The 27,796-nt window shown below is 33.5% G+C and overlaps 1 protein-coding gene across 4 annotated transcripts in view; it reads right to left on the bottom strand.

Moving 5' to 3' along the window:
• The window catches only part of NAALAD2 (N-acetylated alpha-linked acidic dipeptidase 2), a 91,202-nt gene extending 71,743 nt beyond the window's left edge, over positions 1 to 19,459 (bottom strand). The window contains exons 1-7 of one of the 4 annotated variants that reach the window (XM_031960965.1): positions 19,140 to 19,459; positions 18,634 to 18,766; positions 10,487 to 10,620; positions 9,114 to 9,225; positions 4,815 to 5,001; positions 3,746 to 3,847; positions 2,550 to 2,675 (exon numbers count right to left, since the gene is read on the bottom strand). In XM_031960965.1, coding sequence (XP_031816825.1) covers positions 2,550 to 2,675; positions 3,746 to 3,847; positions 4,815 to 5,001; positions 9,114 to 9,225; positions 10,487 to 10,620; positions 18,634 to 18,698 — 726 coding nt within the window. In that variant the 5' untranslated portion in view covers positions 18,699 to 18,766; positions 19,140 to 19,459. Of the gene's footprint in view, positions 1 to 2,549; positions 2,676 to 3,745; positions 3,848 to 4,814; positions 5,002 to 9,113; positions 9,226 to 10,486; positions 10,621 to 11,867; positions 11,954 to 18,633; positions 18,767 to 19,139 lie in introns of those variants that run through there. The other 3 variants (XM_031960962.1, XM_031960963.1, XM_003764328.3) reach the window with 3 other exon arrangements.
• Positions 19,460 to 27,796: the final 8,337 nt, after the last annotated feature.

Here is a 27,796-nt window from a genome sequence, read left to right as displayed (position 1 = left end):
TTGTGATGGAAAGTGCCATCTAGACCCAGAACCTGAATGCTGATAAAGTATATTTTCACCTTTTTGTTGTTATTGTTGTTTTGCTTGGTTTTTTCTTTCTTTCTTGTGTTTTTTCCCTTTTAATCTGATTTTTCTTATGCAGCATAGAAATATGTTTAGAGACATATGGAAAGGCCTGTTATCTTGGGGAGAAATGAGGGGTGAAAGAGGGAAAAAATATTGGGACACAAGGTTTTGCAAAGGTGAATGTTGAAAACCATCTTTGGGTATGTGGGAAAATAAAATACTATTAAATAAAAAGATGAATCTGTATGCCTCTTTTTCCATGCCATTGTTATTACACTGGGTCATCAATGCCATCAATTGCAGGCCAGGGCCTAGCCTTTTTTTTCTCATAGATGCCTGAATACAACATCAATGCTTAATAAATGCTTATTGAATCAAAATGAATAGGCTTATAATTGCTTTTCTTATCTCCAGTCTATTCTTTTTCCAATCCATCCTCCATAGGGTAGCATTGTAGCACAGAAGAAACAGCATAGAATTGGGTGGTAAAACGTATGACTCCTTAGTCCAGCTATGCTACTTACTTCTGAACCCTAAGCTTCAGTTTCGTCATCTATAAAATGGAACTTATTTCTATATTACTTGTCTGACAGAGTGGGGGGAGTTTTAAACATGATGTGGGCAAAGTATTTTGTAAAACTTAAAACTCCACATGCACATCCATTGATTCCAATTACTTTTACTATTGTGACCTTTGCCAATTCTGGGCACCTCAATTTCTGCATCCATAACATAAAGGATTTGGAATATATGATTCCTTTTCAAAACTCAAGATTTATGAATAATATAATTCTGTCATCCTAAACCAGTATAATCTCCCTATAATAATATAACATATGCCATATATTATATCAAAATATATATCTCTTCAGTCCACCTCTACTCCTCTACCCACCTTCCTTACCAAGCAGAGTAAAAACTCCCCACCCTGGTATTCAGGATCCTTTATAATCTGTCTCTAGTTTTAATTACCTGTCTAGTTTTAATTCATTCTCTAATTTTTTTCAATTATTCCTTTTTTCCCACTCATTTGGTCTGCATTTCAGCCAAAGTAGAATATAATCCTGTTATAGTCCTCACTTTTTATTTGCTGTGCTTTTGTTCATATAGCTTGTTGCCTTTTTTCCCTTTCTTCTCAGCCCAATTTAGATGCTGCCTCCTGCTCCATGAAACTTTTCGTGACTCTCCTCACCCTTATCCTCAACCTTGGTGAAAATAATCTCACCTTATTCACATTTTTGAAAGCACTTTGACAAGATGTTTCCCTCTTATTATTATAATAAGAGTTACACATAGTAGCATTTCATTTGAACCTCAGTGCTGGGAAGTATCATTTCACCCCCATTTTACACTCACAAAGTTAATAAGGGTCTGAGGGTGGATTTGAAGTGCAAACTTCCTCATTTCAGGTCCAGAGCTCCAACCACTTTTACTACCTATCTCCCCTAATGTCAGTCATTGCTTAATCTTTTCCTCAGAAAAGTCTATATTCCTGTAGGATATAGTCTGAGTCCTAACCATCTTTTTTTTCTTTGGAATTTAACAAACATCCTTACATGGAGTAAGTACTTTAAAATATCTATTTAATTAAATTGAAATAGAGCTTAAGAAGCAGAGTGTTTTGGTGGCTAGGGAGCTGGGAGTCTGTGTCACAAAACCTAAATTCAAGTCCCATGTCTATACCATATACTGACTATGAGACCCTGAGCAAGTTATAGCCCCTCACTACCCAGACAACTCTCTAAGGCCATCAATTGCAGAAAAAGGCCAGTTTGCACATGTAGATGGGCATTTTCTTTGAGAGTGTTCTCAGTATTCAGTAAACTCAGGTTCAGTCAAAAACCAAAAGCATCAAAGCAAAAAAAATCCAAGCAAATCTATCATGGAAAGATCCATGAGCTTCCTTTAAAATACTTTCCTAAAACCTGGAGCTGTCTAGAAATGTAACAAGTTGCCTCTAAGACAATAAGCAGATGAATGTTGACATTCAACATAAGCATCATTTCTACCTTTAGTCACAGAGATCTGTAGCAGAAATGCATTCTTCCATTGAGGAGGAAGTTCGTACTATAACTTCATAGATGTAGAGTTGGAAGGAATCAGTAAATAAATCCCAACTCCCATTTTAGAAATAAGGATACTGGGGCCCAGAAAGGTTAACTAATTTACTTGAGACACAGATACTTAATAGTGTGTTTTGAAATGAGTGCTCTGACCCAAGAAGCAAGGTTTTTTTCTGTTCTCCTATGATAATGTCTCTATAAAAGATTCTTTCCAATTCTAAAGCATCTAGGACCCTAAAACACTTCAGTTAAATCATCAGTTTTTAAACTTCTATTATTTAGAGATATCTTTATTAATATTATAGCAGGGCTTACTCTGCAACAAGAACATCCAACATGAATAACATATTGGGAGAAATTTCTACAACCACCATTCTCATTCATCACCTACATTTCTTTGCTGTTCCCCTGATATCTTACTTTATTTCCTCTGAAGATTTTTCCATATCTAGCAATAACAATCTTTCCAGTGCAATTGATTTTCATGTCCCGTTCTAGTTTGAAAAAGTCTTCAGTACGTGCATAGTTCACATATATAAGATTTCCCTGGATGGAAAAAAATTACAAGATCAGAGACTTAAAATTAAACTGATAGTATCATTAAGAAGTCAAGCAATGAATCAGTTCACATCATAATATATAACCACAAACTGCCTTTCCATTTTCATCATAAATTATAAATTTTGGGTCATATTTATGCTGCAACTTGCTATGTCAGGGAAGTAACAACACATAGAAAATATGATTTAATAATTCATTCAGTTTCAAGTAACCTTAATGACTGATTTCATAAGTAACTGAAAAAAAAAATGAAATCCATTCTAAAATCTAACCATAATATTATTTTAAGAATTTCCATTAAAAAAGGTCAATAGTCAGCTCAAAATGCATGAATGAAAAATAGCTAAATGCTTACTATGTATGAAGCATTTCTCTAAGCAGAGGGACCCAAAAGGAAAATAAAAACAAAAGCCAATGCTTTCCCTCCAAAAAACTTATATATAAGAAGCTAATACAAACAGGGGATGGTGGCTTCCCAGAGGCACAACTAAGAATGGGGTATTGTACTTTGGAAAATTACAAGAATGACTGAAGTCCTAGGGAAAGATTCAATCAACACACTCTTTCAATGGGCAATGGCTATATTCCAGAATTAGAAAAGGAAAAGGAAGGGATCATATGTTATGTATCTGGCAGCAGGGAGGCAGATGAGAAGATGGTCAGGGACTAAAGAGAAGTATAGCTGCCAGAGCTTGCTTAGATACAATAGGGTCCATTATTATATGTCACACTTACCAGTCAGGATGCAAGTGAGAGAAGGGGAAAAATGAGAAGGCTCTGGACACAAAAAAGTTATAATACTATTATATAGATAACCTTTTCTGAATATAAATAAAGGTATATTAAAAAATTTATCTTTCTTACTTCCAAGGACAGTATCTATGTCCCAGTACCTGCACCTTCATCTATATATGAATGAAATGTCATATAGATTTAAAAAAGCTGATTCTCTGAGCTAAATCAGTTAATAACACAAGCTTAGACTTCTACACAAGATTTCATATCATCAAAGAAATTTTAAAAATGATTTGAAGAGGACATATCTTTTACTTTACCTCTGGCATGCCTCGGGCAGAGAAAGCATTATATGGTGGGACAATCTCTGAAATATTTTCATATCCAACTGGAGGTATCTCAAAAAATGAAGTATTGAAAATCTAGGAGGGAGAATGTAGTAAGTTTTAATGAAGAGCTCTATGTTATTAAACAATAACTCATTTTACTCAGAAGTATATATAAAAACACAATACTTCTAATTGTATCCTTAGTACCACATGTAATTCAATAAGAAAATTTTACTAAGGCATCAAAGAAAGAATTTAGTTACTATAATCATCCATAATCTTACTTATTTCCTTCACTCCTAAAACTACTTTTCTAACATACCATCATTCCATCATCTCTGTTTTTATCAAAGATATCACTGGAGCAATGACCCAGTCATTGTTTGATATTTTGTGTCTTCAACAAGTACCCTCTCCCTCAGCCACCCAAATTCATTAAGTCACAAGTCCCGCTTTCTCAATTTCTCTTGAATTGTTCTCTTTCTTTCTACCTGCACTGTCACCCCACACCCAGATCAAAGTAAAAAACTTCTAATCCAACTTTTTGTCTCCACTTCTCTTTTTCACTCCATCCTTCACACCATTTCCAGATTATCATGTTAGTTCTCTTTCCCACAACCTTTCAGTGACTATTGCCAAATGAATCCAGTTTAAACTATCCTGATATATATTCCTATACCATCTGATACACCTCAATGCCTTTTATATTTTATCTTGTTTTTTACACATACTATGTGACTATGTGCCATAGCCAAATTAGATTAATTCTTGCCATGTATATACTTCTCTTTCCCTCACCTTTAACTTTGTGTGCATATTCTCCCCCTCATGCTATCTCTCTAGCCTACTAAAATTATACCAATCTCTTAAAGTCTGTCTCAAAACCAACTTAATCATGAAAACTTCACTGATATCTCTCTCAATTAGAAATGATTTGATCCTGAGTTTATATTTCATATCACCTCAGATTGACAAAAATTTAGATTTTGATCTATTCTACTTGCTAATTCATACAGAATAACCCTGTATAATTTAAAGAGTAATCACAGTTCCACTTCACCTCAATTCCATGTTCATCAACAATTGAGATATAGTTGGGATTTGTGACATTAGGATAAGAAAGGAGGACATCATAATAAATCAACTCAGCAGAATCAAGTCCAAATTTCTTCCACTGACTTTGAATTTGCTTTGCAAGAAGAAAATTCTGCTTTGTTCCTGCCAGATGAGGGAGTTTTGTAAAGGAACTAAAATGAAAACAAAATACAGTGAGGTAAGCACTCTAAGTTTAAATGAAGAGCTTATTATAATTTTCTTGTGTCTTTTTTTTTTTGGCAAAGCCTAAAACCAGACCTTTTTAGACATGCATAATTTTTAAATATTTAGTAAATACACTGCTATTTCACAAGTGTTTCCTAGAACTGGATCACCTATGCTGAGTCCAGTTCCAGTAAATAGTACAAATGTTAACCAAAAGTAAAGGGATGAGCCAAGCGGAGATTCTTGGAATGGCACTATGATCCATAAATAATCATGTCTATAACCCAAATATCTTCTGTATTAAGAATAATCCTTCTTAATATCAATTAGGAAACAGGAACAGATTTTCAAGAGAAAAATATTTTCGAAAAGGCAGGCAAGCAATTTTGAATTAATTTGACTCACCAATATAGCATCATTGTTTCAGAAAAGTTTTGATGTATTAAGTATGAGGATGCAGTATAATTGTTTCAAGGATGTGACCTCACAAAACTGTTAAGATCTGCTCTAAGACTGACAGTTTAAAGAAACATTTCCAAGTTCTTTTTTTTAGGTCACTATTCCCTTCCTAAAAAGCATTGTTTTGTCATTCAAAAGACAATTGGACAAAACAAACAAGATGTTTTGTATATTGTCTAGTAGAACAGAACAATTACAAGATGTAAAAATACAATTTAAAAAATTAAATATGCAAATAAGTCCTGTGAGTTTCCCTATGAGTTGGTTTATCAAGAGAAATAGAATTTATGTCTTCCCACTCTCTGAAGGTCAGTCCTTTTTATGGAAACAAACTCAAAACAAAATGGAAAATCTCAACAGCATGAATTAAGTCTTTGGAAAAGGAGTATCCTTGTCTTATTACTTCTCTATTTGCTCTAGTGCAACTGCTAATGAATTATCTTCTTATTCTGGCTCCTCCTACATATTGAAACTCCTGATTTTGCAATTCCACGCCCTGTATGGCAACACTACAAAATGGGATAACTCCCATAGCTACTAGAACACTACAAAATGGGATAACTCCCATAGCTACTAGTAAAATTCAACAAGTCCATATCACCTGGATGGGAGGCATACTCATGTTTTCTATCTGACTTAACTGCTGTCATGGTTGCATAGAAGACCTATTCTTTATTTTATTTCTCTTAGCCTTTCAGGTCTCCTTTCTGTTCTCCTTTGTGTATATGTCTAAAGTAAATGACTATGGAAAAGTTTTTCAGTTCTTTAAACAGTATTCAGCTTTCTTTATAAAAGCTTGAATCCTTTCTTAAAACTTCACAAATGCTACATATACAAAAAAAGTTTTCACTATGCCTTGTTTATTAAAAGAAAATTACTGCAAACCCAAGATGTTTAACTGGAGAACAAAATATATAGTGAACCTTTGGAGCATGTTTACAATGTCTTAATTTACAATGCCTTGAGAATGACAATACAAGTTTTATTCCTTTGGTTTCAGCAAGAGCCACAATTGCATACTGACCAGAGTTTTGGAATTTCAGAAGATGGGGAAACTCTAGACTGTAAAGATCAATATGTTGCTCAGATCGAGTCCAATTATAAATCATTGCTAAAATTTCAACCTAAAAGATCACAGAAAAGAATAATAAATGATGAGTTAAGGATTTTCTGTTAGGAACTCCAGGTGAAAGAGTTCTATTGGAAAAATTCTGATATCTCTGGGAAACACAAGATAGTAGAAAACCACCCCATACCAAGCAATTGAGTACTTTTGAGTAAAGTCAACAATAACAACAACAAAAACTTAACAGAATGTGCATAGTTCTAAAAAAGATGATGAATGACAATGAATTATCTATAGGGAACTACTCAGACTTTCCATTGAATAGTAATACCTAGACAAGAAGAAGAAACAAGAGAAAAATATAGGAGAAAATATGAGAGGAAGAAATGGTCAACAATGATCTGCTAAAGAAAAGTCTAAGAAAAAAAGAAGACTAAGAAAAAAATTAGAATTTTAGCAATTAAAAAGTTACTATTAAGTTTCAAAAATTCAGTTTTAATTTAATAATGGAGTTGGAAACCATTTTCCAAGGCAGTGGAATAAATTCAAATACAAATGGAGTCACCTGAGGACTACACCCTCACTTAGAAAACCACATATTATCCATGTTCTATCACATTTTTATTTAGTTTAAAAATACCCAATTACATTTTAATCAGGTTTAGCTTCACTATAAAGTATTGCAAGTGCAATGGATCCAACCTGTTTCATATCTTCTTCCAAGGGGTTAAATAAAGGTGAGTAAGTGGAAGTTTCAAGTATAGACTAACCTAAAACTTTAGTAATGAAGTTGAGAGACAAAGGATGATGATTTGAGGAAATATACTACAACAAAGGAATGGAGTTATCTATTTTAATAGTAAACGTGTGCTTATAAGCATATCAAGGAAGGGGAAATAGAAAAAGTTAATTGGAGTGTGACAAGATTTCATAAAAGATTGAATGAGTGGGATAAGGAACCAGAATGTGGTAGGTTTAGTCATAATCTGCCCAACAGAAGAGGTATTCTACACTCTAAAACTAAAAAAAAAGAAGACATGGATTTTGAGGAATTGAGAACAAATGAAGGAACTCACAAAAGATGGCATCAGTATTCCCAGTAAAATAAGAATGCGATTCATCTGTTTAAAGAGGGATGGTAGGATGAAATTAAGGCTTTGAAGAGAGAGAAGATGTGGAATGGCTGCTGCAGAAAGCATGATATGGAATCCCATTATGATGTATGTCTATATAATATGAAATAGCTAAATAGCATATTAAAAAGTCACGTTACATGTTCATCAGCAATGCCACATATAAGACTCAGGTAAGAATGTTTCTTCAAGACTCAAAGCCCATATAGAACATTCCAAGTTATTAATGATTAAATTTAGTAAACCTAGCTAATGTAAAATTCAGCCTCATTAAATTAGATCACATGAAGGTAGTCATAAAGGACAAACTTCTATTTGTACTATCCTAAAAGAATTACAAAAAATTTAACCCCCTCCCTTCCAAAAAAAGACATGGAAGGAAAAGTAATTTTCTTAAAATAAGTAACAGAAATAACTAATAATTATATTTTTGTTTAAAAATCTAGATATTTTTTCATAATGAGAGAAAACAACAGGTACACAATTGACCATAGTCAAGTATGAATGCCTCCATTATCACCCTTTAATAATCCCAACTTGTGTATAACATTGTTATCTACAAGATAAGTTAAGGATTCCATTTGTTGCTTGAAAGAAATCCAATAAAATTACCCCTATGACTTCTTTTCTAATCAGCTTCATCAATCATATACATTTTACTGGTCCTTAATGATGAAAGGCTTAAAAATATTTTATTCAAATAAAAGAGGGAAGGTTAGAAAAGTAAATGTGTTTTTGCTCTGCTAGGTAAAACTTTGCTAGGTATGTTTCTACTGTTAGATGGGGAAAGAGAAGAATTAGAAAAATTCTTGCAACATTCAAATGCATTAACCATTTATTAAGTTCTTGGCTGGTACAGTTTCTACACCTTAGTGAGTAAATAATTTTAATATTTAAGAAAGAAAAATTCAAACATACTATAACTATTAATAACTGATATTTGTGTAATGTTTAGTTTTCAAGGTATTTTACATACATTTCATTTCATCTCTACAATTTTAAAAGTTACAGTAAGACATTTTGGTGCAGTGAGATGACCATCAGCTTTGGAATCTGAAGAATATAGTATTCTATCACCCTTGTGACTTGGGATAAATCAAATCACTTAACTTCAGTACAAAATTAGGGGACTGAACTAGATGAATTTTACAATACATTCCAGTTCTAAATCTATGATCCATTAAGTAAATACCCCAAGTATCCCATTTTATGGATGAAAAAACTGATGGTTTTCTAAAATGGTCATGTAGTTTGCCCATAGTTACACAGTTGGTAATTGGTAGAACCAGGAAGCCAGGTCATTAACTCCAAATTCAGCACCCTATCCACTTTGCCATAGTAGAAATTTTAGTATGCTTCTGATATAATCTTTGGCTACTTCTGATCAATTTATTTTAAAAGTATAAAACAGAAACTAGGAGAAAAAACCAAACATGCTTACCGTAGAAACTGTCTAATGTTTTCTGCCTTCATTTCCGATATCAGTTTCCACCTTTCGTTTTGGTAAGTTGTCACTGGAGTGGTTACTTCGTTGACAGATTTAATAAACCAACCTGAAAAATACAGGCACAGTGACTTGTTACTCCCTCAAAAACTACCAACTCAAATTTACATTAACACCAGGAGACCTAGAGAACTGGCCTGCTCCATGAAAAGGAGATTTTTCCTACTGAATAATACAAATTTGTTAGTCATGTCAAATACTTTAATCCATTTCTAAACTGTCTTATATCCCAAGGAACTTGAGATTTGCTATTTTAGTTGGACAACATTTGTTTCTTTTTTGCTGATCTTTTTTCTGTTGGTGTAACATTCCTAAAGCTGGGAGATTATTTTTCATGCTTATAAAGAGGATCCAAAAGTGTTAATGGTAAATGAAATCTCACAACATTGTAGTAGAGTGGTAATTGCTTAGACTCAAAGAAAAAATATTAACAGATAACAAATCTGCGTGGAATTGAGTAATATCAGATCCATATAGATTTAAAGCACGTCATAGCATTAGGGATAGGAATTGGACCGGTAATTATAGTGGCATGGGGAACTTCTAATTAGGAATATCCCTCTACCAATTCAGGGATGCAAATTCTCAGCAACTAAGTTATGTCAGACAAGTTTCTGGCCCAGGATCACACTATAGACAAGAGTAAGGCAAAAATTGAACCAAAAATATCCCTAGATTGGCTCTTAACCATAATTCTTTAATTGTTATTCTAATTTAATGTTGTTATCTATGTAATATCTTCTACATCAGTGGCTTTCCAAATGCCACCTGGACTAGAAATTCTCTGTCTCCTTCCAACTCCCTATATCTGATAATAGATTGATGGGTCTAAGTGTTCACTACTTCCTGGAAGGGAACTTGCCCACTCCAGAGCATCCCTAAGAATTAACTAACAGGATATGAAATTATATTTTACTTAAAGACAACTTACAATTAACACTAAATTAACAACCTTAACTCTTGTGTTTTCTGAAAAGGAAAGCAATGAGCAGTCCTCCCACTTGGACTTCTCACCGAAATAGCATGAAAAGGAAAACGGAGGGAAAAATCTCTGGGCTAATAGTCTCTCTGGGTCAGATCCTTACTATAGCTAGTATCTCTTCAGCTTTGTGGGGTGATGGAACGGGATGGGAGGACAGTGGAATGAGCAGAAGGATTCTAAGTGTTCAGAACTTGCTTACATTAAACGTCCCTCAGCCCTGCTCTCTACCATCAACAAGTCTTCCAGGGTCTACCAAAGAAGCAGATTTCTAAGGAGGAACCTGGAGAACAGGACGGGTGGCTGAAGGAGAAAAGCGTTCTGTACTTACCCACCATAAATCCGGACACGAAAAACATTAACAGGGCAGTCAAACCCACCCAGGTGTACAGCCAGACCTTGGTTTTAGCCATGTTTCTAACTGGGCTGCGCTCCTCTCTCCACGCGGTGGTATGGCTATCCTCCCTGCGAATGACAGCAGATAAAGCAATTCTTTAGTTCGGATGCCGTTTTAGGAACCGCGATGGGCTTACGAGACCTGAAGGGAGTTTAAGAGAATTGCAGACTTTCTTGACCGGTGCTTCCCCTCTCCCCAATAATCCCCACCACTCGCAAACACTTGAATAACAAAATTCTAGATATTCCCCAAAGGCCAGGACATTCAGCCAACGAGAGAAAAGAAAGTCAGTAGTAGGTAATGAGCACGCACATTTTTTCGGATCTGCGGATATTGACCCCCCACAGTGAACTTCTAAGCTTCACCTAACCAGAGTCGCCAATGAGAGTGGCTAAGCTAAGGAAGTGGGCGGCTTCAACATTGGCTCTGGTCCCGCCCTGCTTGGCACTTAACAGTCGTCCTCTCCTGGACCCTCAAAAGAGCTGGCGAAAGATCGAAGGACTTTGTAGTCCCCTTGGTATTATTTAGCAGTAGGGGATGCTAAAGAACAGGCTAAAGTTTAAAAAAAAAAAAAAAAAAACCAGCAACAACCATCAGAACAACCTCAACAAATCTGGCATCTCCTTGGAATTGTACTAGTTATTGGCAGTAATTCAAGTCAAATCAGGAAATGGAAAGAGCGAGGAATTTGCAGTCTCAGGAAATGAACTCTGCTCTCCCACTTACTATTACTATGCACTACCATTCTGTTGACAAGTAGAAATGTTGGTGTTGAATCAGAACACCTCTAAATTTCTAGATCTAAAGCATTTAATCTCTTGATGACTATTTCCATATTTGTAAAATGGGAATAATTGTTGTCCTGTTCACCTCATGAACTATTCCTAAAAACCAAATGAATTATTTGTGAAGGCTTTGTAAATAATAAAAATCTTTATATAAATGTCAGCTTCTAATAGCCATCCACCTTACCCATTTCCAGCATCTAGTTTTGGATTCGGATGCATCATTATAAACTGGCTACTCTCAATTTACGTGTTTGATTAATTTTATAAGAAGGATGTTTGAGGACCTAAAAGGTTACTTTGAAAGTACTTGGGAAATGAAAAGACTCTGGGAATCTAAGTAGTTACAAAGAATGGCTAGGTAAAACTTAATTACAGTATTGCTCCTCAATTCAGTTCCACAAATATTTATTAATAAACTTCCTAAAGATAAAAAGGACAGACCTTAGAATCACAAAGACTGTGACACCTATTAGGTAGGTGACTAAAGGGGATATTTAACCCCTCTGTGGTTACATTGGTGAAATTACCATTCATAATGTGGAAGGTCTTCTTGTGTCATTGCCACTTAGCTGCCATCACCACTTTAAGTGACCTTATCCCCAACAATTCATGCCTAAAATCAGGAAAGAATTGTATTTGAAGGGTTTACTTTCATTTGCAAAATAAATATTTGCATAATATCTAAGGTCTTATCCAGATCTAAATCCTATTATTCATAATCCTATGATACTAAGACAACCCCAAAATTTTTTAAATGAATGAATGAAAAAAAAATTGTTTACTCTATGCTCAGCATGTGCTAAATGCCAGGGATACAAATACAAAGGCAAGATAGTCCCTGACTTAGAGAAGCTTAGAAGAAATGCTCAAATAAAGCTTTGTATATGAAACTGAAATTTCAATGTCATATGATTTTCACATGTCATAAAATATTATTCAGTCATTAAAAATATAAAAGCCAAATTAAAAAGCTTTAATTTTAAAAAAGTAAAAAATAAAATATAAAAGCCATTCTTAACTTACAAGCTTGTACATAAATCAAATGGCAGGCTAGTCCATTGGACATAGTTTATGACAACTTCCCAAATAAGGAACGTGACTGAGTAGTCTCACCTGGTAGACTACTTTTTGCAACCAATAATGTTACACTAAAGCTGTATTTAAAAAATAAAATATGCACATGTGTATCTCTCTTTCTTAAAGTTGCTAGCCACCTGGCTATTATATCAGCTACTAGTCAATAAATATTTATTAATATTCTGTATCAGACACTGGATACATAATGACAAAAGATAGTTTCTGCTCTTAAAGAATTCATAATCTAAGGAGGATTCAACAAATAAAATAAGTATATATAAGCAAACTAAAGACAGGATAACTAGGACATAATTTTGAGAGATAAGCCATTAGAATTAAGAGGCACTGGGAAAGACTTAAAGCAAATATGGGATTTTAATTGATACTTAAAAGTAATCTGGGAATAAAGTAATAGATGAAAAAGATGAGAGAAAGCATTCCAGGCAAAGGGGCTCTAGTAAAAGAAAATGCCTTGAGTGTTTTGTTCATTTTATAGTCAGAAGGCCGATGTCCCTGGAGTACATACCAGAGAGTTAAGTTGAAAGTTGACTGGAAAGTTAGGAGAGAGACTAAGGTTACTTTGAGCACTAGAAGATTTTTAAATTGTTCTTACAGAAGAATTGGAAAAGGAGTGGATGCCCATAAATTGGGGAATGGCTGAACAAGTTGTGCTACATTTCTATAATCAATTTTTTCATCATTTTTTATAAAACAATAATATTTTGATTATACCAAGTTAAAAAGCTTTTGTACAAACAAAACTAATGCAGACAAGATTAAAAGGGAAGCAATAAATTGGGAAACCATTTTTACAATTAAAGATTCTGATAAAGGCCTCATTTCCAAATATAGATAATTGATGCTAATGTATAAGAAATCAAGCCATTCTCCAATTGATAAGTGGTTAAAGGTTACAAACAATTTTCAGATGATGAAATTGAAACTATTTCTTCTCCTATGAAAGGGTGTTCCAAATCACTATTGATCAGAGAAACGCAAATTAAGACAACTCTGAGATACCACTATACACCTGTCAGATTGACTAAGATGACAGGAAAAGATAATGACAAATGTTGGAGGGATGCCGGAAAACTGGGACACTGATGTATTGTTGGTGGAGATGTGAATGGATCCTACCATTCTGGAGAGCAATTTGGGACTATGCTCAAAAAGTTATCAAACTGTGCATACCCTTTGATCCAGCAGTGTTACTACTGGGCTTATATCCCAAAGAGATACTAAAGAAGGAAACAGGAAAGGGAAAGTATGTGCAAAAATGTTTGTGGCAGCCCTTTTTGTAGTGGCTAGAAACTAAAAATTGAAGGGATGCCCACCAATTGGAAGATCTGAGAATCATCAGCATAGAATTAAATTGAACATATATAAATTAAATTGAACAGAACTGATTAGACCATCAAATGAAGAGAAAGAGAGAATGTTGCCCTGGAATCCTAGAAAAATGATAGCATCAAGGAGGAAAGGATAATCAACAGTGTCAAAGGCAATAGAGAGAAAAATGAGCACTGAAAAAAAGATCATTGGATTTAGCAAATAGATTACTAATGACATTATGGTTAAGAGTTGTGGTAAAATGATAAGGTTTGGTGCCAGATTCTAAGTCTTATAATGTAAGGGGTTAAGAAGAGAGTTAGAAGAGAAAAAGTGAAGGCTTTATTGGCCTCTGTTCAAACAGACTATGATGGGAGAAATTAACTCTTATAATCTCTGCATTAAGGAATTCCCCAACATGGACAAATGGAATAATTTTACTCCTTTTCCTAGCCCTTCAAATACTTGAAGATAGTTATTATAATTCCCTCTTCAGTAATTTTTTTCTCCAGGCTAAATATCTCTAAATTCTTCAATCATTTTAAAAATGACATAACATCAAAACTTTTCACTATTATGATCATTTTTATATACCTATGTATGTATATATGTACAAAATGTCCTTCTCTAGTGAAGAATTGGGGGGCATACAAAAAGTAACAAGAAATAAATTTTAAAATAATGAATAGATATTGGTAGTTGGGAAGAAGTCACATTCATCATCACACTGTAAATTGGATTGTTTTTCAGCTCAGCTGTAAGTCTACTACAATAGTCTAATGGCAACTTATTTATCCAAAAGTTTCATAATGAATTTTCAAGTCAAAATTTATGACCTATTTCATAAATTATAGTTTATAATAACCTAAAATATGTTTGGGAAACATTTTTTAAAAAATGTTGCCATGTTGTAGTGGATCTGGTATCAGAATCAGAAAGATTTGTTTCAAGACCTACACAATTTTGTTTTCTTTCTCTTTTTTTTTCCTTTTTGATCTGATTTTTCTTGTGTAGCAAGATAATTGTATAAATATGTATACATATATTGGATTTAACATATATTTTAACATGTTTAACACATATTGGATTACTTGAAATGTAGGGAGGAGGGAGAAGAGAAGAAAAGAAAAATTTGGAACACAAGGTTTTGCAAGGATCAATGCTGAAAAAATATCCATGCATATGTTTTGAAAATAAAAAGCTTTAATTAAAAAAAGAAATTACTTATATAGATGAAATAACATATCTAAATCACTAAACGCAAATAGAATAAAAAGGTAATTTGCCCTTTTTGTGACTGTATAATTGTGTTTATGAATGAATGAATATGTGTATATATGTACTTATTTAATGTGTATTGAGAAAGACTACTTGCAAACAGCAGATTTTCAAACTATTAACTAAGCCCAACATTACTTCAACAACACCTATAATGTCAGCTGCTATAGGGGGAAGATAGATTTGATAAATTTCCTATAGTTAAACTGATATGGGATATAAATAGTTGAAAGCATCCTTAAAGAAATAAATTTAATATGCTATATTTCACTTATCTAAAACTCAGCTATCCAGGACCCTTACTTATCAGAAACTCAGGTAACAACTGGAAAGTAGGCAAAGACCTCTGAAAAGCCAAAGTAGAAATCACAAACTCAACATTATGAAATAAGGTTTAATAGATGCACTTTTTTTTCCCTTGTGTTTTTCTTTTTTTCTTTTTTTTTATTATTAAATAACTTTTTATTGACAGAACCTATGCCAGGGTAATTTTTTACAACATTATCCCTTGCACTCACTTCTGTTCTGATTTTTCCCCTCCCTCCCTCTGCCCTCTCCCCAAAGATGGCAAGCAGTCCTATACATGTTAAATAGATTACAGTAGATCTTGGATACAATATATGTGTGCAGAACCGAACAGTTTTCTTGTTGCTCAGGGAGAATTGGATTTAGAAGGTATAAATAACCTGGGAAGAAAAACAAAAATGCAAGCAGTTTACATTCATTTCCTAGTGTTCTTTCTTTGGGTGTTGCTGCTTCTGTCCATCCTTGATCAATTGAAACTAAGTTAGATCTTGTCTTTGTTGAAGAAATCCACTTCCATCAGAATACATCCTCATACAGTATCGCTGTTGAGGTATATAATGATTTCCTGGTTCTGCTCATTTCACTCAGCATAGATGTACTTTTTAGGAGAGTTATTTCCAAACTGAAGATTCTCAGCAACTTTTTTTAATTCTCAAAGCACTAAATAAATATCAACTGGTAGTGTTAGTGGTGTCATAGATACAGAATTAACCTCAGATCTAGTAGGAGCTGGGTTTTCCACCCTGCCTCTGATACTTAATGATTTTGTGACCCTAGACAAATCACATAACTTTTGCTTTAGGCAACTGAAGAAAACTATTAAAAGTGCAAACCTGTATTAGTGGAAGGAATTTCCTTATTTGGCTGTTCCCTTTACAAGTGAAATCAGAGGTCCAGTTCCTATCCCCTATTATTATAAATGGTGAATTTTATGTCTATGTACATTGTTAAAGCTCCAACCCACAGTAGTTTAGATAAACAATCTATTTGACATTTCCAAATTACATTTTCTCTACTTTTTGTTTCAGTCTACATTTCATTTTTTCTTTGAGATTTAGTTGAATTTTTAAGATTCAGAACATTGGAACTGACTATAAAAATATGACATGCTCCTCTGAAGTCATAACCTGCCAACAATTATAAGTCTCATAGTTTCTCCCTGTTGTATATATGAACCCAAATATACACATCCCTATATATATTTGTACACATATATATGTATATAATATATAGAGAGACTCCTGTGTATATATACATGTATGTATGTATGTGAATATGTGTCCTGAATTAAACTTATATTATAATGGAAGACTGTATGTCTAATTCAATTTTCTGAACATTATGTCTCATCACCTCCATATTTACACATAGAAGTACTTCATGATCAACTGGAAGGATGAGATACTAAGATATACTAAGGTACTTTCTCCAGCTAAACTGCCAAGTATTTTAATTCTATTGTAGAACAAGAGAACTGTTTGGTTCTGCACACATATTTTGTATCTAGGAAATACTGTGACATATTTAACATGTATAGGACTGCTTGCCATCTGGGGGAGGGGGTGGAAGGAAGGAGGGGAAAAGTCAGAAGAGAAGGGAGTGCAAGGAATAATGCTGTAAAAAATTACCCAGGCATGGGTTCTGTCAATAAAAAGTTATAATTATTAAAGTAAATAAATAAATAAAAGAGGCCTTTATCCAAAAAAAAGAAAAAGAAAAAAAAATTCTACTGTAGACAACACAACTCTATTGGGCTGGACACATTGTTCGAATGCCAAATGTGTGCTTGCCAAAAAAAGATTATTTTATGGAAAACTCACACATAGCAAGTGCTCACAAGGTGGTCAGAAAAAAGCACTACAAAGGACACTCTCCAAATCTGTCTTAAAAACTTTAGAATTAATTTAAAAATTAACTTTAGAACTGATTGTGTGACATGAGAGACACTGGCACAGAACCTCCCCACATGACTTGCCCTCATCAGATATAGTTCTGTGGTCTATAAGCAAAGCAGAATTGAATTAGCTCAGAAGAAATACTAGATGTGTAAAGTTAAGAGAAGCCACCCCAAATGTGCATAGAGACTATTTGTGTCTGACCTATGAAAGAGCATTCCGAGCTCATCTTCATCTATCAGCTGTAGTCAGACACACTCTAACTTAACTCTAACATAGTGATGTCGTTTTAATCACCAAATAGGGTTTTACAAATTTCTTTACCAGTAATAATTTTGTGAGGTAGGTAATACAAATATTGTTTGCCCCATTTTTAAAAATGAGCAAACTGAGACTCAAAGTAGAAAGCACATAATCATACAGTCACTGTTTTTAAGTATCAGTGTCAGTACTTGAACTCATGCATTCTGACTTCAAGACAAAAAGATTTTTTCAGATTATGCAACATTAAAATTTGGGAAGATCTACACATAGAGTGTCCTAAAAAGTCTTTAGTGCACTTGAAGCTGCTAAAAGCTTAAAGTATGCTAAGACTTTTGGAACAACCTAAACATATGGGGATGCATGTATGTGTGTGTGTATGTTACTAACATTTATAAGGTCCAACAGTGTACAAGGTATAAAAAATTCATTTTAATTATGTAAGTATAGATTTGTTTAAATTCCTCTATTGACTACCTAACATTTAACTCCCTCACATTATGCCTTTGGAATAGTCAGTTTAAAGCTGGAAAAGACATTAACAATCATTTAGTCACAAATTTAAAGTTGGAAGATACGTCAGAGATGATATAATTCAAAATCCTCATATTACATAAAAATAAGGCATCTACATCCCAGAGAGGTTAAGTCAAGGATGCCCAACATTGTAGTAGTCAAGGATGAGTTCTGAATTCAAGTCCTAGTTTCCTACTTTTCTAGTGTTTCCATTGTACCATACTCTCTCCTTGATTAGCTAGTCATATTCCATTTTATATATGAGGGAAAAATAAAGATTAATCAAGTTTTGTGGCTTGTTTATGGTCAGATAGAGCAGAAACAGCAGGGTTAATAATTAGACTCTTCTCCAAGTCTCTTGATTCCAGGCCCAATCCTCTTACCAATTTATCATATATTGCCTCTAAACAGAACTTATGTACAAACCTGTGAAGGACTTGGGAGGGACAAAGATGGAGCATAACATGCATGAAATAACAGTTTTAAATTATTCATATAATGCATTTATCCTCTTTCCACCCACATGGTGGTGAAAAATTGACAGAATGATCACTTAAAGAAATGAATTTAAGATTGACTTCAGTTTTCTAGTTTCCCATATGAACTTTTGCACTTTATCCCAGATTGTTACCTTAAAAGTGTGAAATGCCGATGTCTCATTAAAAAGTTTCTGCAATCTGTACCTTCACAATCCATGGTTTAAAAAGAGCAGCTCTGGTTCCAGTTTTCTGGCAGTCAGTCTTTGGCCTTTTCTAACACAAATACTGTAAACATTTACAATTCCATTGGTAAGGGAAAGTTGTTTTCCCAAGTACTTTCTAAGTATTTACATCATAGCAGAGAGCTAATTTACCCTGCAAATCTCTGCTTATTAAAACAAAAACCCAACCCTATTAATTTGTGCAGTACAGTTCTTATTCTCTTCAAAGACCTGTTTGCCCTCATTAGCTCCCACTTGTCTTAAAACTTTCACCATTGGGGAATTCACTTAACAATAAAGCCTTTCAAGCACTTTTACTTTTCCAAGTGAGCCCCTTACCAATAGACCATTATTGGGTTCTATAGTCCTCATCCTTCCTCTCTACTCCATCCCCCAACCCTCACCTCCAGAGTTGAAATTAAGTTGATATAACCTACCAGCTTTGTTCGTCACAGAGGCTGGAAGAGAGAACTCTTCAATAGTTTGAATATCTTCTCTTGGTTCATGGGAAAAATGTGTATGTATGCTCCCAAAGTGTAGTATACAGATAATACAATATTTTAGAAAAGATCTATCTTTAAAGACTCCAGTTGACATAGAAGAGAAATAATGATGTTACAAGACATAAAATGTGGGTTGTAAATTAAATATACAGCCTCACTAGCTGTAGTGTCACATATAGAGTGCCCATGTTTCTTGTTATCTTTAAAGGTGTTGTCCTCTAGATGACTGTTGTCACCTGAACACTCACTGGATAAGGGTCTTAAGTCATTAATGATGTCACAAGGTGGCATTACTAGGAAAATAAAAATTGACTATTGGGACAATTTACTGAACAAATCCCAACAATCCCAGAGTTACTGGATGAAGTTGGAGGTTTAAAAAATTCTATTTACCTGAGAATTTCTTTAAAAAGGCATGATTTCAGATGCACTTTGTTATAGCTTTATATCTTAACTCCATATCTCAAAAAATGTAAGAAAATATTCACTTCAAATTAGAAAATAAAATATAACAGTATTAGTATTGTGAAAGACAAAATTGAACCAGAATATGTTTCAATGGGGAAAAAAATCTTATTTTTAGAGTCAAAAAATTTGGGATTTGATCTCATCTCTGCCTGGATGACCTTGAACAAATCACTTCATTTTTCTAGACCTCAGGTTACTTATCTGCAAAATGAAAGAGTTGGACTAGATGAACTCTAAGGTCTCTTCTGTGAATTATATAGAATCCATAAAGCCATACTTCTAGATAATGGAGAGAGATACACAAAGGGAGAAAGATCAAGAAAGATAGAGAGAAAGAGACAGAGAGAGAATTGATAATAAATAAATAAAATGAGGAAAAAGAGAAAAGAACTTTTGAAGAAAAAGAAGACAATGATTGGATGATTTCCTTCTGATGTCACAATCCTCTAATCAACAATGGACATAGATGAGATGGAAAGATGTTGACAAAGGAGAAAAAAAAATTCAGATGATGCCTGAAATAATAGAATTTCCATTTGAATACAAATATATTGTTGTATTTCTTTGTGAAGTAAGATTTTAAAATTCATGATCTTATTCCATATATTCAAATTTTCAAATGAATATTTTTTTAAAAAATCAGTTTATTAGCAGGTCATTGTATTAAATGTTATTAATGTACATACAGAGGTACAAGATATTAACACAGTCTTTATGGAGTTTAAAATCTACATGAATGACAAAATGGAACACATGTACTTTAAATGTTAATTAATGATAAAAGTTATTTTCTGTGCACATTAAATAACTAATAATGAAAGATAATGTCTGTTTATAGCCAAATGAGTGGCACAGAAAATAATCACTAAAACATTTCAGAGTATGAAAAGAACATTGTGGCCAGGAGTATTCTGAAAGATTTAATGGAAGAAGGATATTTAAGTTGGGCTTTGAAGGATGAATGCAAATAGAAATAGGAGAAAGCTTTCCAGATGGAAAAGCTGGCATGAGCTAAAGTTATATTCTTGACCAAAGGAGTCAAACACACTACCCACTCCTGAGTACAGCTGGACCAGATTAAAATGTAACTGGGATATATTTAACAAAATTAATACAAAATCATATAACATAGATAATATTAACATGTAATTTTCTAAGTCAATATGCAGTGGCAGAGATCCTTATGTAAGGTTTAATGAACCCCATTTGTATTTGAATATCCAATCACTTTTCTAGATCAGTCTAACTGGAAAAGAGAGTCCTTGTCTCAGTTGTAATAGGAGACAAATCTGCCAAAGTTCAAGCCAGATTATGTAGGTCCCTGAATTCCAAACTAAGAAATTTGGAATTTATTTTGGAGATGGTTTAAAAAAAATTACACTGTAATTCTCTACTGTATGATTTTATGATCACTTGACTACATTTTACCCTAGCTTCCATATTAGAAAGTAATTACATAAAAGAGTATGGACTATGGACCATATGTATTATATGCATCACTTTAAGCTCTAATATTGAAACTACATTCTGTATGATAGATGCTCATTAAAATTACAAAAGTTGATTTATTCAATTAAATATAAGGTTTTTAACACAGAAAGATCAATTTTTCCATTGATAAACTGTACTAGAAGCATTTCGCAATTGCTATTGCTTTATTGTGTCAAGAAAATTATTTAAAATTATAAGCTTTGGGTTGACATGGATATTCTCAACCCTGGATCTTTACTCTCTCTCACATCAGTCAATCAATCAATCAACTAATATTTATTAAATTTCTATTGAATGCAAGGAATTCAAGTACAATAAATGAAATAATCCACAATAAACTTATTTTCTATTGAGTGGACAAAAGTACATATAAAATTACATGGAATATAAAAATAAAGTTAACAGAAATATATAGTAGTTAAACATAAAATCGTTTCAGAGGGCCATTGCAGAGAGGGACAAATCAGGAATAACTTCATACAGAAAAGATTGCCTGGGCTGCATCTTTAAGAAAACAAAAGACAGGTGGAGGCAGCTTCAGGAGGTACTGGGAAAGAACTACATTTCAAGATAAGAGGAAAAATAGTGCAAGCACAAAATGATGGGAAATGGACTTTGAACAGTGAGAGGAAGAAGGCTAGTTTGGCATGACTACTGAGTACAGAAAAGGAATAATATCCAATCAGGCTGGAAAGTCAACAGAATGGATTATAATGGTGTAAGACTTGAGGTGGAAAGACCAGCGTGAAGCCTGTCACAGTACTCTGGATGGTTATAGCAATTTGGGTGAAGAGAAAGGGTCAAACCTGGGAGATGTTTTGAAGGTAGGAATAGCATGATTTTGCAATTATTTTTCAAGTGATTGGATATACATTGATGAAGGAGAGTGGGAAGTCAAGGATAATAATGAGATCATGAGCCTCTATAACTCGAATGATTTTTTAATAAATATTTTATATCTCTGAGATATCAAGTTAGGCTTAGAAATTTTAAAATATTAGAATAGAAAACTAGTGATGTAGGAATTAAGCTTAGGGGAGATAGCTGGGATGGATATATAGAACAAGGTATAAACTTCAGAGAGATATTTAAATCCATGGGAGTTGCTAAGAGTGCCAAGAGAGGGACAATAGATAAGAGGGACTAAGATAGAATCTTGGGAATCAGTCACCATTTGGGTCTAGTAAGCTCTGTGTTCATTTATAAGGAAGGTCTAAGAGCAGTATTTCTCTCAGATATTAGAGCTCACAAGATAGTGGGCCATGAGAACTGAAAAGATAGGCTCAAGAGTTCAGAGAAGTTATATAAAATAGAGAAAACACTTATGATATCACTATTCATACACATTCTCACTTGCAATGTACACACATATATGGAAGCAGGTCAGAATATAGTTTGCCAAATAAAGACCAGAGAAGCAGGAAAATGAATCTATCTTGGTAGTGAGTGTTGACCTCTACTAATTAGAGACTCTATAAATGCCCTATACCCACTGATGTTGCACTGTCACATAGACCTCCCAGAAAGTGGCAGCCTAAGTTAAAGATCTGTATGTCCAAGATGGCACTGACAAAAAAAATCTCAGAACTGTTTGATGCATTCTATTGGGGCAAAGGGGCACATTCTGTCAAGTGCTTCTTGAGCTACATCTTTCAGGTCCTTGGAAATAATGAAACAGGATTGACAGTTTCTGGATCCAGAGAAATATCCACTAAAAAGAGAATACAAGAATGTTATTATGTTCTAGGATGAGACTGACTGCAGGCCCAATTGAGTCAATTCTATAGAACCCAGTGAATGATAAACCATCTATTTCTTTTTATTTTCCTCCCCTTTTCATGTTTCATTCATAGAGAAGAAACTCCAGTTCTATACAGCTACTGTTCAGTTGACCTAATCCCTTAGTCAAGGAATTATCCATTTTAGACTTTATATGAAAACATATGGATCACAAACACCTGGATTAACTCAAGAATTCTGATAAAATGTTCAGGATGGCTTCCTTTATTAGGATAGCAAGTTGGATATTGATTTTATTATTATAGATGTCTTGCTGTAACAATGCAACTAGGTGGCATAGCGAATACATAGCGAGTCTGAAATCAGGGAGACCTGAGTTTAAATCTCTTCTCAGACACTTATTGACTGTACAATCTTACGTAAGTCATTTAAACCTTGTTTACCTCAGTTTCCTCATTTATAAAATGGGGATAATTATAGTACCTACTTCCCAGCGCTATTGTGAGGATCAAGTGAAGTAAGAATTGTAAAATGCTTGGCACAGTGCCTGGCACATAGTAAATGCTATATAAATGTTAACTATTATTATCTCTAGAGATCTATAAGTGGATACTAGAGAATCACTCTTGTAGAGAGGATTGCTAGTTGCGAAGTATTGGAAAAAATGATTTCTGAGGTTTTTCTTCTTCCAGCTGTAAGAGTCTAAAGTCCTATAATTCTACACTAACATGGATATATGAAAGCTGGTCATCAGCCTTGAAAATCTTGTAATGTGTGAGGAAGTTTTGTTGATTGCATTTTTTACCCTATAGTCTCCAGCAGCCTTCTCCATGGAATAGCTTTTGTGATTATTGTGTTTCTGTATTTCAAAGCAGGAAAGAGAGAATGATTTTTGATCATCTTCACAAAATTGTCTCTTAAGCTCTTGTCTTCCACACTTGTCATATTTTAAAAACCTGGGAAGGGCTACTTGGCAATAACAGCGATTTTACCCAGATGTAGATTGGTCTGAAACTCTGTCATCTGAAAAACTTCTCTCCACTGAGGATAAACAAATGGTGTAGCAGCTTCCTGCCAGCTTCTGAAGATATAACTTTTATAAAAACTGCGGGTACAGTTATTGATAGTAGGATCTGTGAAATAATGCTTATAGAAAGAAGAAAAGTGCTCTTGTTCAACGCATTGTACAAACTTATTAGCTGCCATATTTCTAAGTCTTCTAAGTCACAGTTTGATTACAGGGATAAGACTGCATGATGCGAATTAGAAATCAGAAATACTCAGAAACCAGATTCCATTCTCCCTTAATTTGCTTTTAGTATCACCCTTTATGTTGAAATCATTTACTCTTGATATATGCTGTAAGCTGTTGATCTAAACCTAGTTTCTGCCAAACTGTTTTCCAGTTTTCCCAAAAGTTTTTGTCAAATAATGAGTTTTGTCCCAAGACTAAATTGGTACGGTCAATACAATTGTATTGTATTGTGTACTTAATCTATTATATTGATTTACCACTCTCTTTCTTAACTAATATAAGATTGCTTTGGTGATTACCACTTTATAATACAGTTTGAAATCTAGTTTGATCAGGTCACTTTTCCTTCACATTTGTTTTTTCATGTGATTTTGTTATTATTCTTTCTAGCTCTATAAAATAATTTTGATAGTTTGGTTGATATGGCTCTGAATAAGTTGATTAATTTAGGTAGAAATGTCATTTTGATTGTATTGACTTGGTCTATGCATGAGCAATTAATATTTTCCAAGTTGTTTAGATCTGCCTTTATTTGTATGAAAAAGTGATTTGTAGTTGTCTTCATGTAGTTCCTGGGTTTGTCTTGGCAGGTAGACTCCCAAATATTCTCTTTCAACCCCTTGAGGCTTAATTTTGTTGATAATTTGTAGAAATGCTGATGACTTGTTTGCTTATTATATATCTTGCAACTTTGCTAAAGTATTAATAATTTTAAGTAATTTTTAGTTGATTCACTAGGTTTCTCTAAGTGTACCATCATATCATCTGCAAAGAGTAATAGTTTTGTTTCCTTGTTGCCTATTCTAATTCAATTTCCCTTTCTTTCTTATTGCTATAGCTAGTATGTCTAGTACAACATTAAAAATATGATTGATAATTAGTATTCTTGTGAAAATACTCTCTAGAAAGAAATTCCTGAATTTAGGGTGCTTAGGTTTCTGGGATTTTTGAATAGATGAATGGGATGTGATGGAATCTGCATTATGCCCATTATATAGATTGGGAAATCGAAATCATAAGATCTTGAAATTCTCTTTAATTCTTACCAGCTATTATAAATCCTGAAGACATATAGTACCAAAGTTATACTCACAAATTAACTATATTTTAGTCATTTTGTCTTCAAGAATCCTCCAAAGAGGGAAATAGAATGTATTCATACAAAAAAGTGGAGTTGTCCCCTTCTCTTCCTCAAATGCACTGAACATCTGCCTATGGAATATACAATTAAAACTTATATTTCCCCTCCCCCTCTAACACTAGGACATTAGGACTCATTAGGACATTAAGATTCATTGGGACTCAAACCCCAAATTTGTAAATAAATATATAAAATCCCTCAGGGGCACTTATCTTGACTTTTTCAATACAGATTATTTCTTTTAGCATTTAGGGTTCTTTATGATTTTGCTTGCACACATCATTATGACTGATCTCAGGTGAGACAGAAAAAAGTAATTAACATACTCTAATCCTTTTCCTTTACAAAGTGTAAATTCTCTTGCCTTAATTCACACACTTGTATTTTAAATTCATATTCACCCATGGGCACCCTTAATTGTCATGGCCTTTGTTCAGATAATCCCCAAAGTTCACATCTTCAATACTCAGTAGCTATGAGAACCACTTAACTCTCAACTGAAAAATGATATTTTCCCAAACTAGAGTTGGTTGGATAATTTCAGAAAAATCACAGGATTTCAGAGTTAAATGGAGCATCACATGCCCACCTAATTTAACATATAATTAACAGAAAATATACTCTTCTGCATTAAAAACAAAGACCATCTGACAATCTTCCTATTACCAACTTCTTTTTAAAACAAACAGAATTAATTTAAACAGGGATCCATTAAAAAAAAAAAAACCAACAAGAATTCAGTGTAACAGCAACAATTTGGGGTGTGTGTGTGCTGCTGTATGCAAAGTATTGTGCCAGATCAAAGGGAAACACAATCTTTAGAAAAAGGTATAATTTTTGTCTTCAAATAGATTATAGTTTGGAAGAACAGATAAGTATTCTAGATATGCAGTTCACAGAATAGAGAGATGTATTGACCAAACAAGGAAGAAAGGAAATTATAAGAGATAAAACAGGTAACTTTGACTACATGAAACTCAAAAGATTTTCCCTTCCCAAAAATAAATTCAATGACGAATGTGGCTCTGGATGAATATGCTTATTTAAAATTATAGACATTAATTTGAGACACATAAGTTCTTTTCCATTTTCTTTGATTTCTTTGGGATATAGACCCGGTAATAAAATATTCTTAGACCAAAGAGAATGCACACTGTAATGGCTTTTTGGACATAGTTCCAAATTGTATCTGTAATCTCTTTAGCTTTTATTATTTCTCTTCTAGTCAATTTTGATTATCTTAGTTTGTGATCTCACAGATATTTTAATTTTAATTTCTCTGTTAGTGATTTAGAACATTTTTTTTCACATGATTATTAGTAGCTTGGACTTCTTTATCTGGATATTGCTTTTTTCATATTCTCAGACCATTAATAACTGGAACATGGCTCATTTTCTTTAAAAAATTGCTCATTTCTGTATACATATATGCACATCTTAGAATGAAACCTTTATCAAAAATTTGCTGCAAAGATTTCTTCCCCAGCTTGCCACTTCTCTTCTAATTATAACTAACTTTTAAAAAAATTTTAAATATTCAATTTTTTTAGTTCCAAATTCTCTTCATCCCCTCTTCCTCTTCCTTATCCATTGAAAAGGCAAAAGAAACAAAACCCATTACAAATATGTATAGTCATGCAAAAAAATTCCCATATTTACTCATATTATATGTGTATGTGAAAGAGGAGAGACAGAGAGACACAGAGAGACAGACAGACACATACACACACACACACACACACACACACACTTGCACACATGCAGAGAGATAGAGAGGCAAAGAAACTTGAGAAAGAAAATATACTTCAGTCTGTGCTCTAAGTCCAGAGAATGTTTCATCGTGAGTCCTTTGGAACTGTAGTTGGTTATTGAATTGGTCACTGTTCTTGAGTCTTTCAAAGTTGTTTGTCTTTATAATATTGTTTTTACTGCATAAAGTATTATCATTTTTCTTACTTTATTTTGCATCAATTCACTAAGTTCTTCCTAGGTTTTTCTGAAACTATCCCTTTCATCATTTCTTACAACACAACTATATTCTATTACAGTCATAGACCATAACTTGTTCAGTCATTCCCCAATTAATAGTTGCCCCTAGGATTTCCAAAACTTTTCTACTATAAAGTTGGTATAATTATTATTTTACATATAAGTCTTTTTAAAATTCTTTCTTTGATATCTTTGTGATACAAACCTAGTAAAGGAATTGCTATGTTATAGGGTATGTACACTTTAATAGCTCTTGGGGCATAGTTCCAAATTGCTTTCCAGAATGATAGAATTGTTTCACCACAGTGAGCATTAAAGTACCAATTTCCCAATATTTTCTCCACTGTTTTTATTTTCCATTTTTGTCATCTTTGATAATTTGTTTGATGTTAGGTATAAAACAGAATTGTCTTAATTATTAATATTTGATCATTAATTTAATTATTAATGACAAGATCATTTTTATGTGACTATTGATAGCTTAGATTTCTTTCTTTAAAAACTTTT

Source organism: Sarcophilus harrisii, chromosome 3, assembly GCF_902635505.1.
Source record: "Sarcophilus harrisii chromosome 3, mSarHar1.11, whole genome shotgun sequence".
Classification (NCBI taxonomy): Eukaryota; Metazoa; Chordata; class Mammalia; order Dasyuromorphia; family Dasyuridae; genus Sarcophilus; species Sarcophilus harrisii.
The sequence above is the reverse complement of the archived record's forward strand: the minus strand, read 5'-3'. Positions and strand labels throughout refer to the sequence as shown.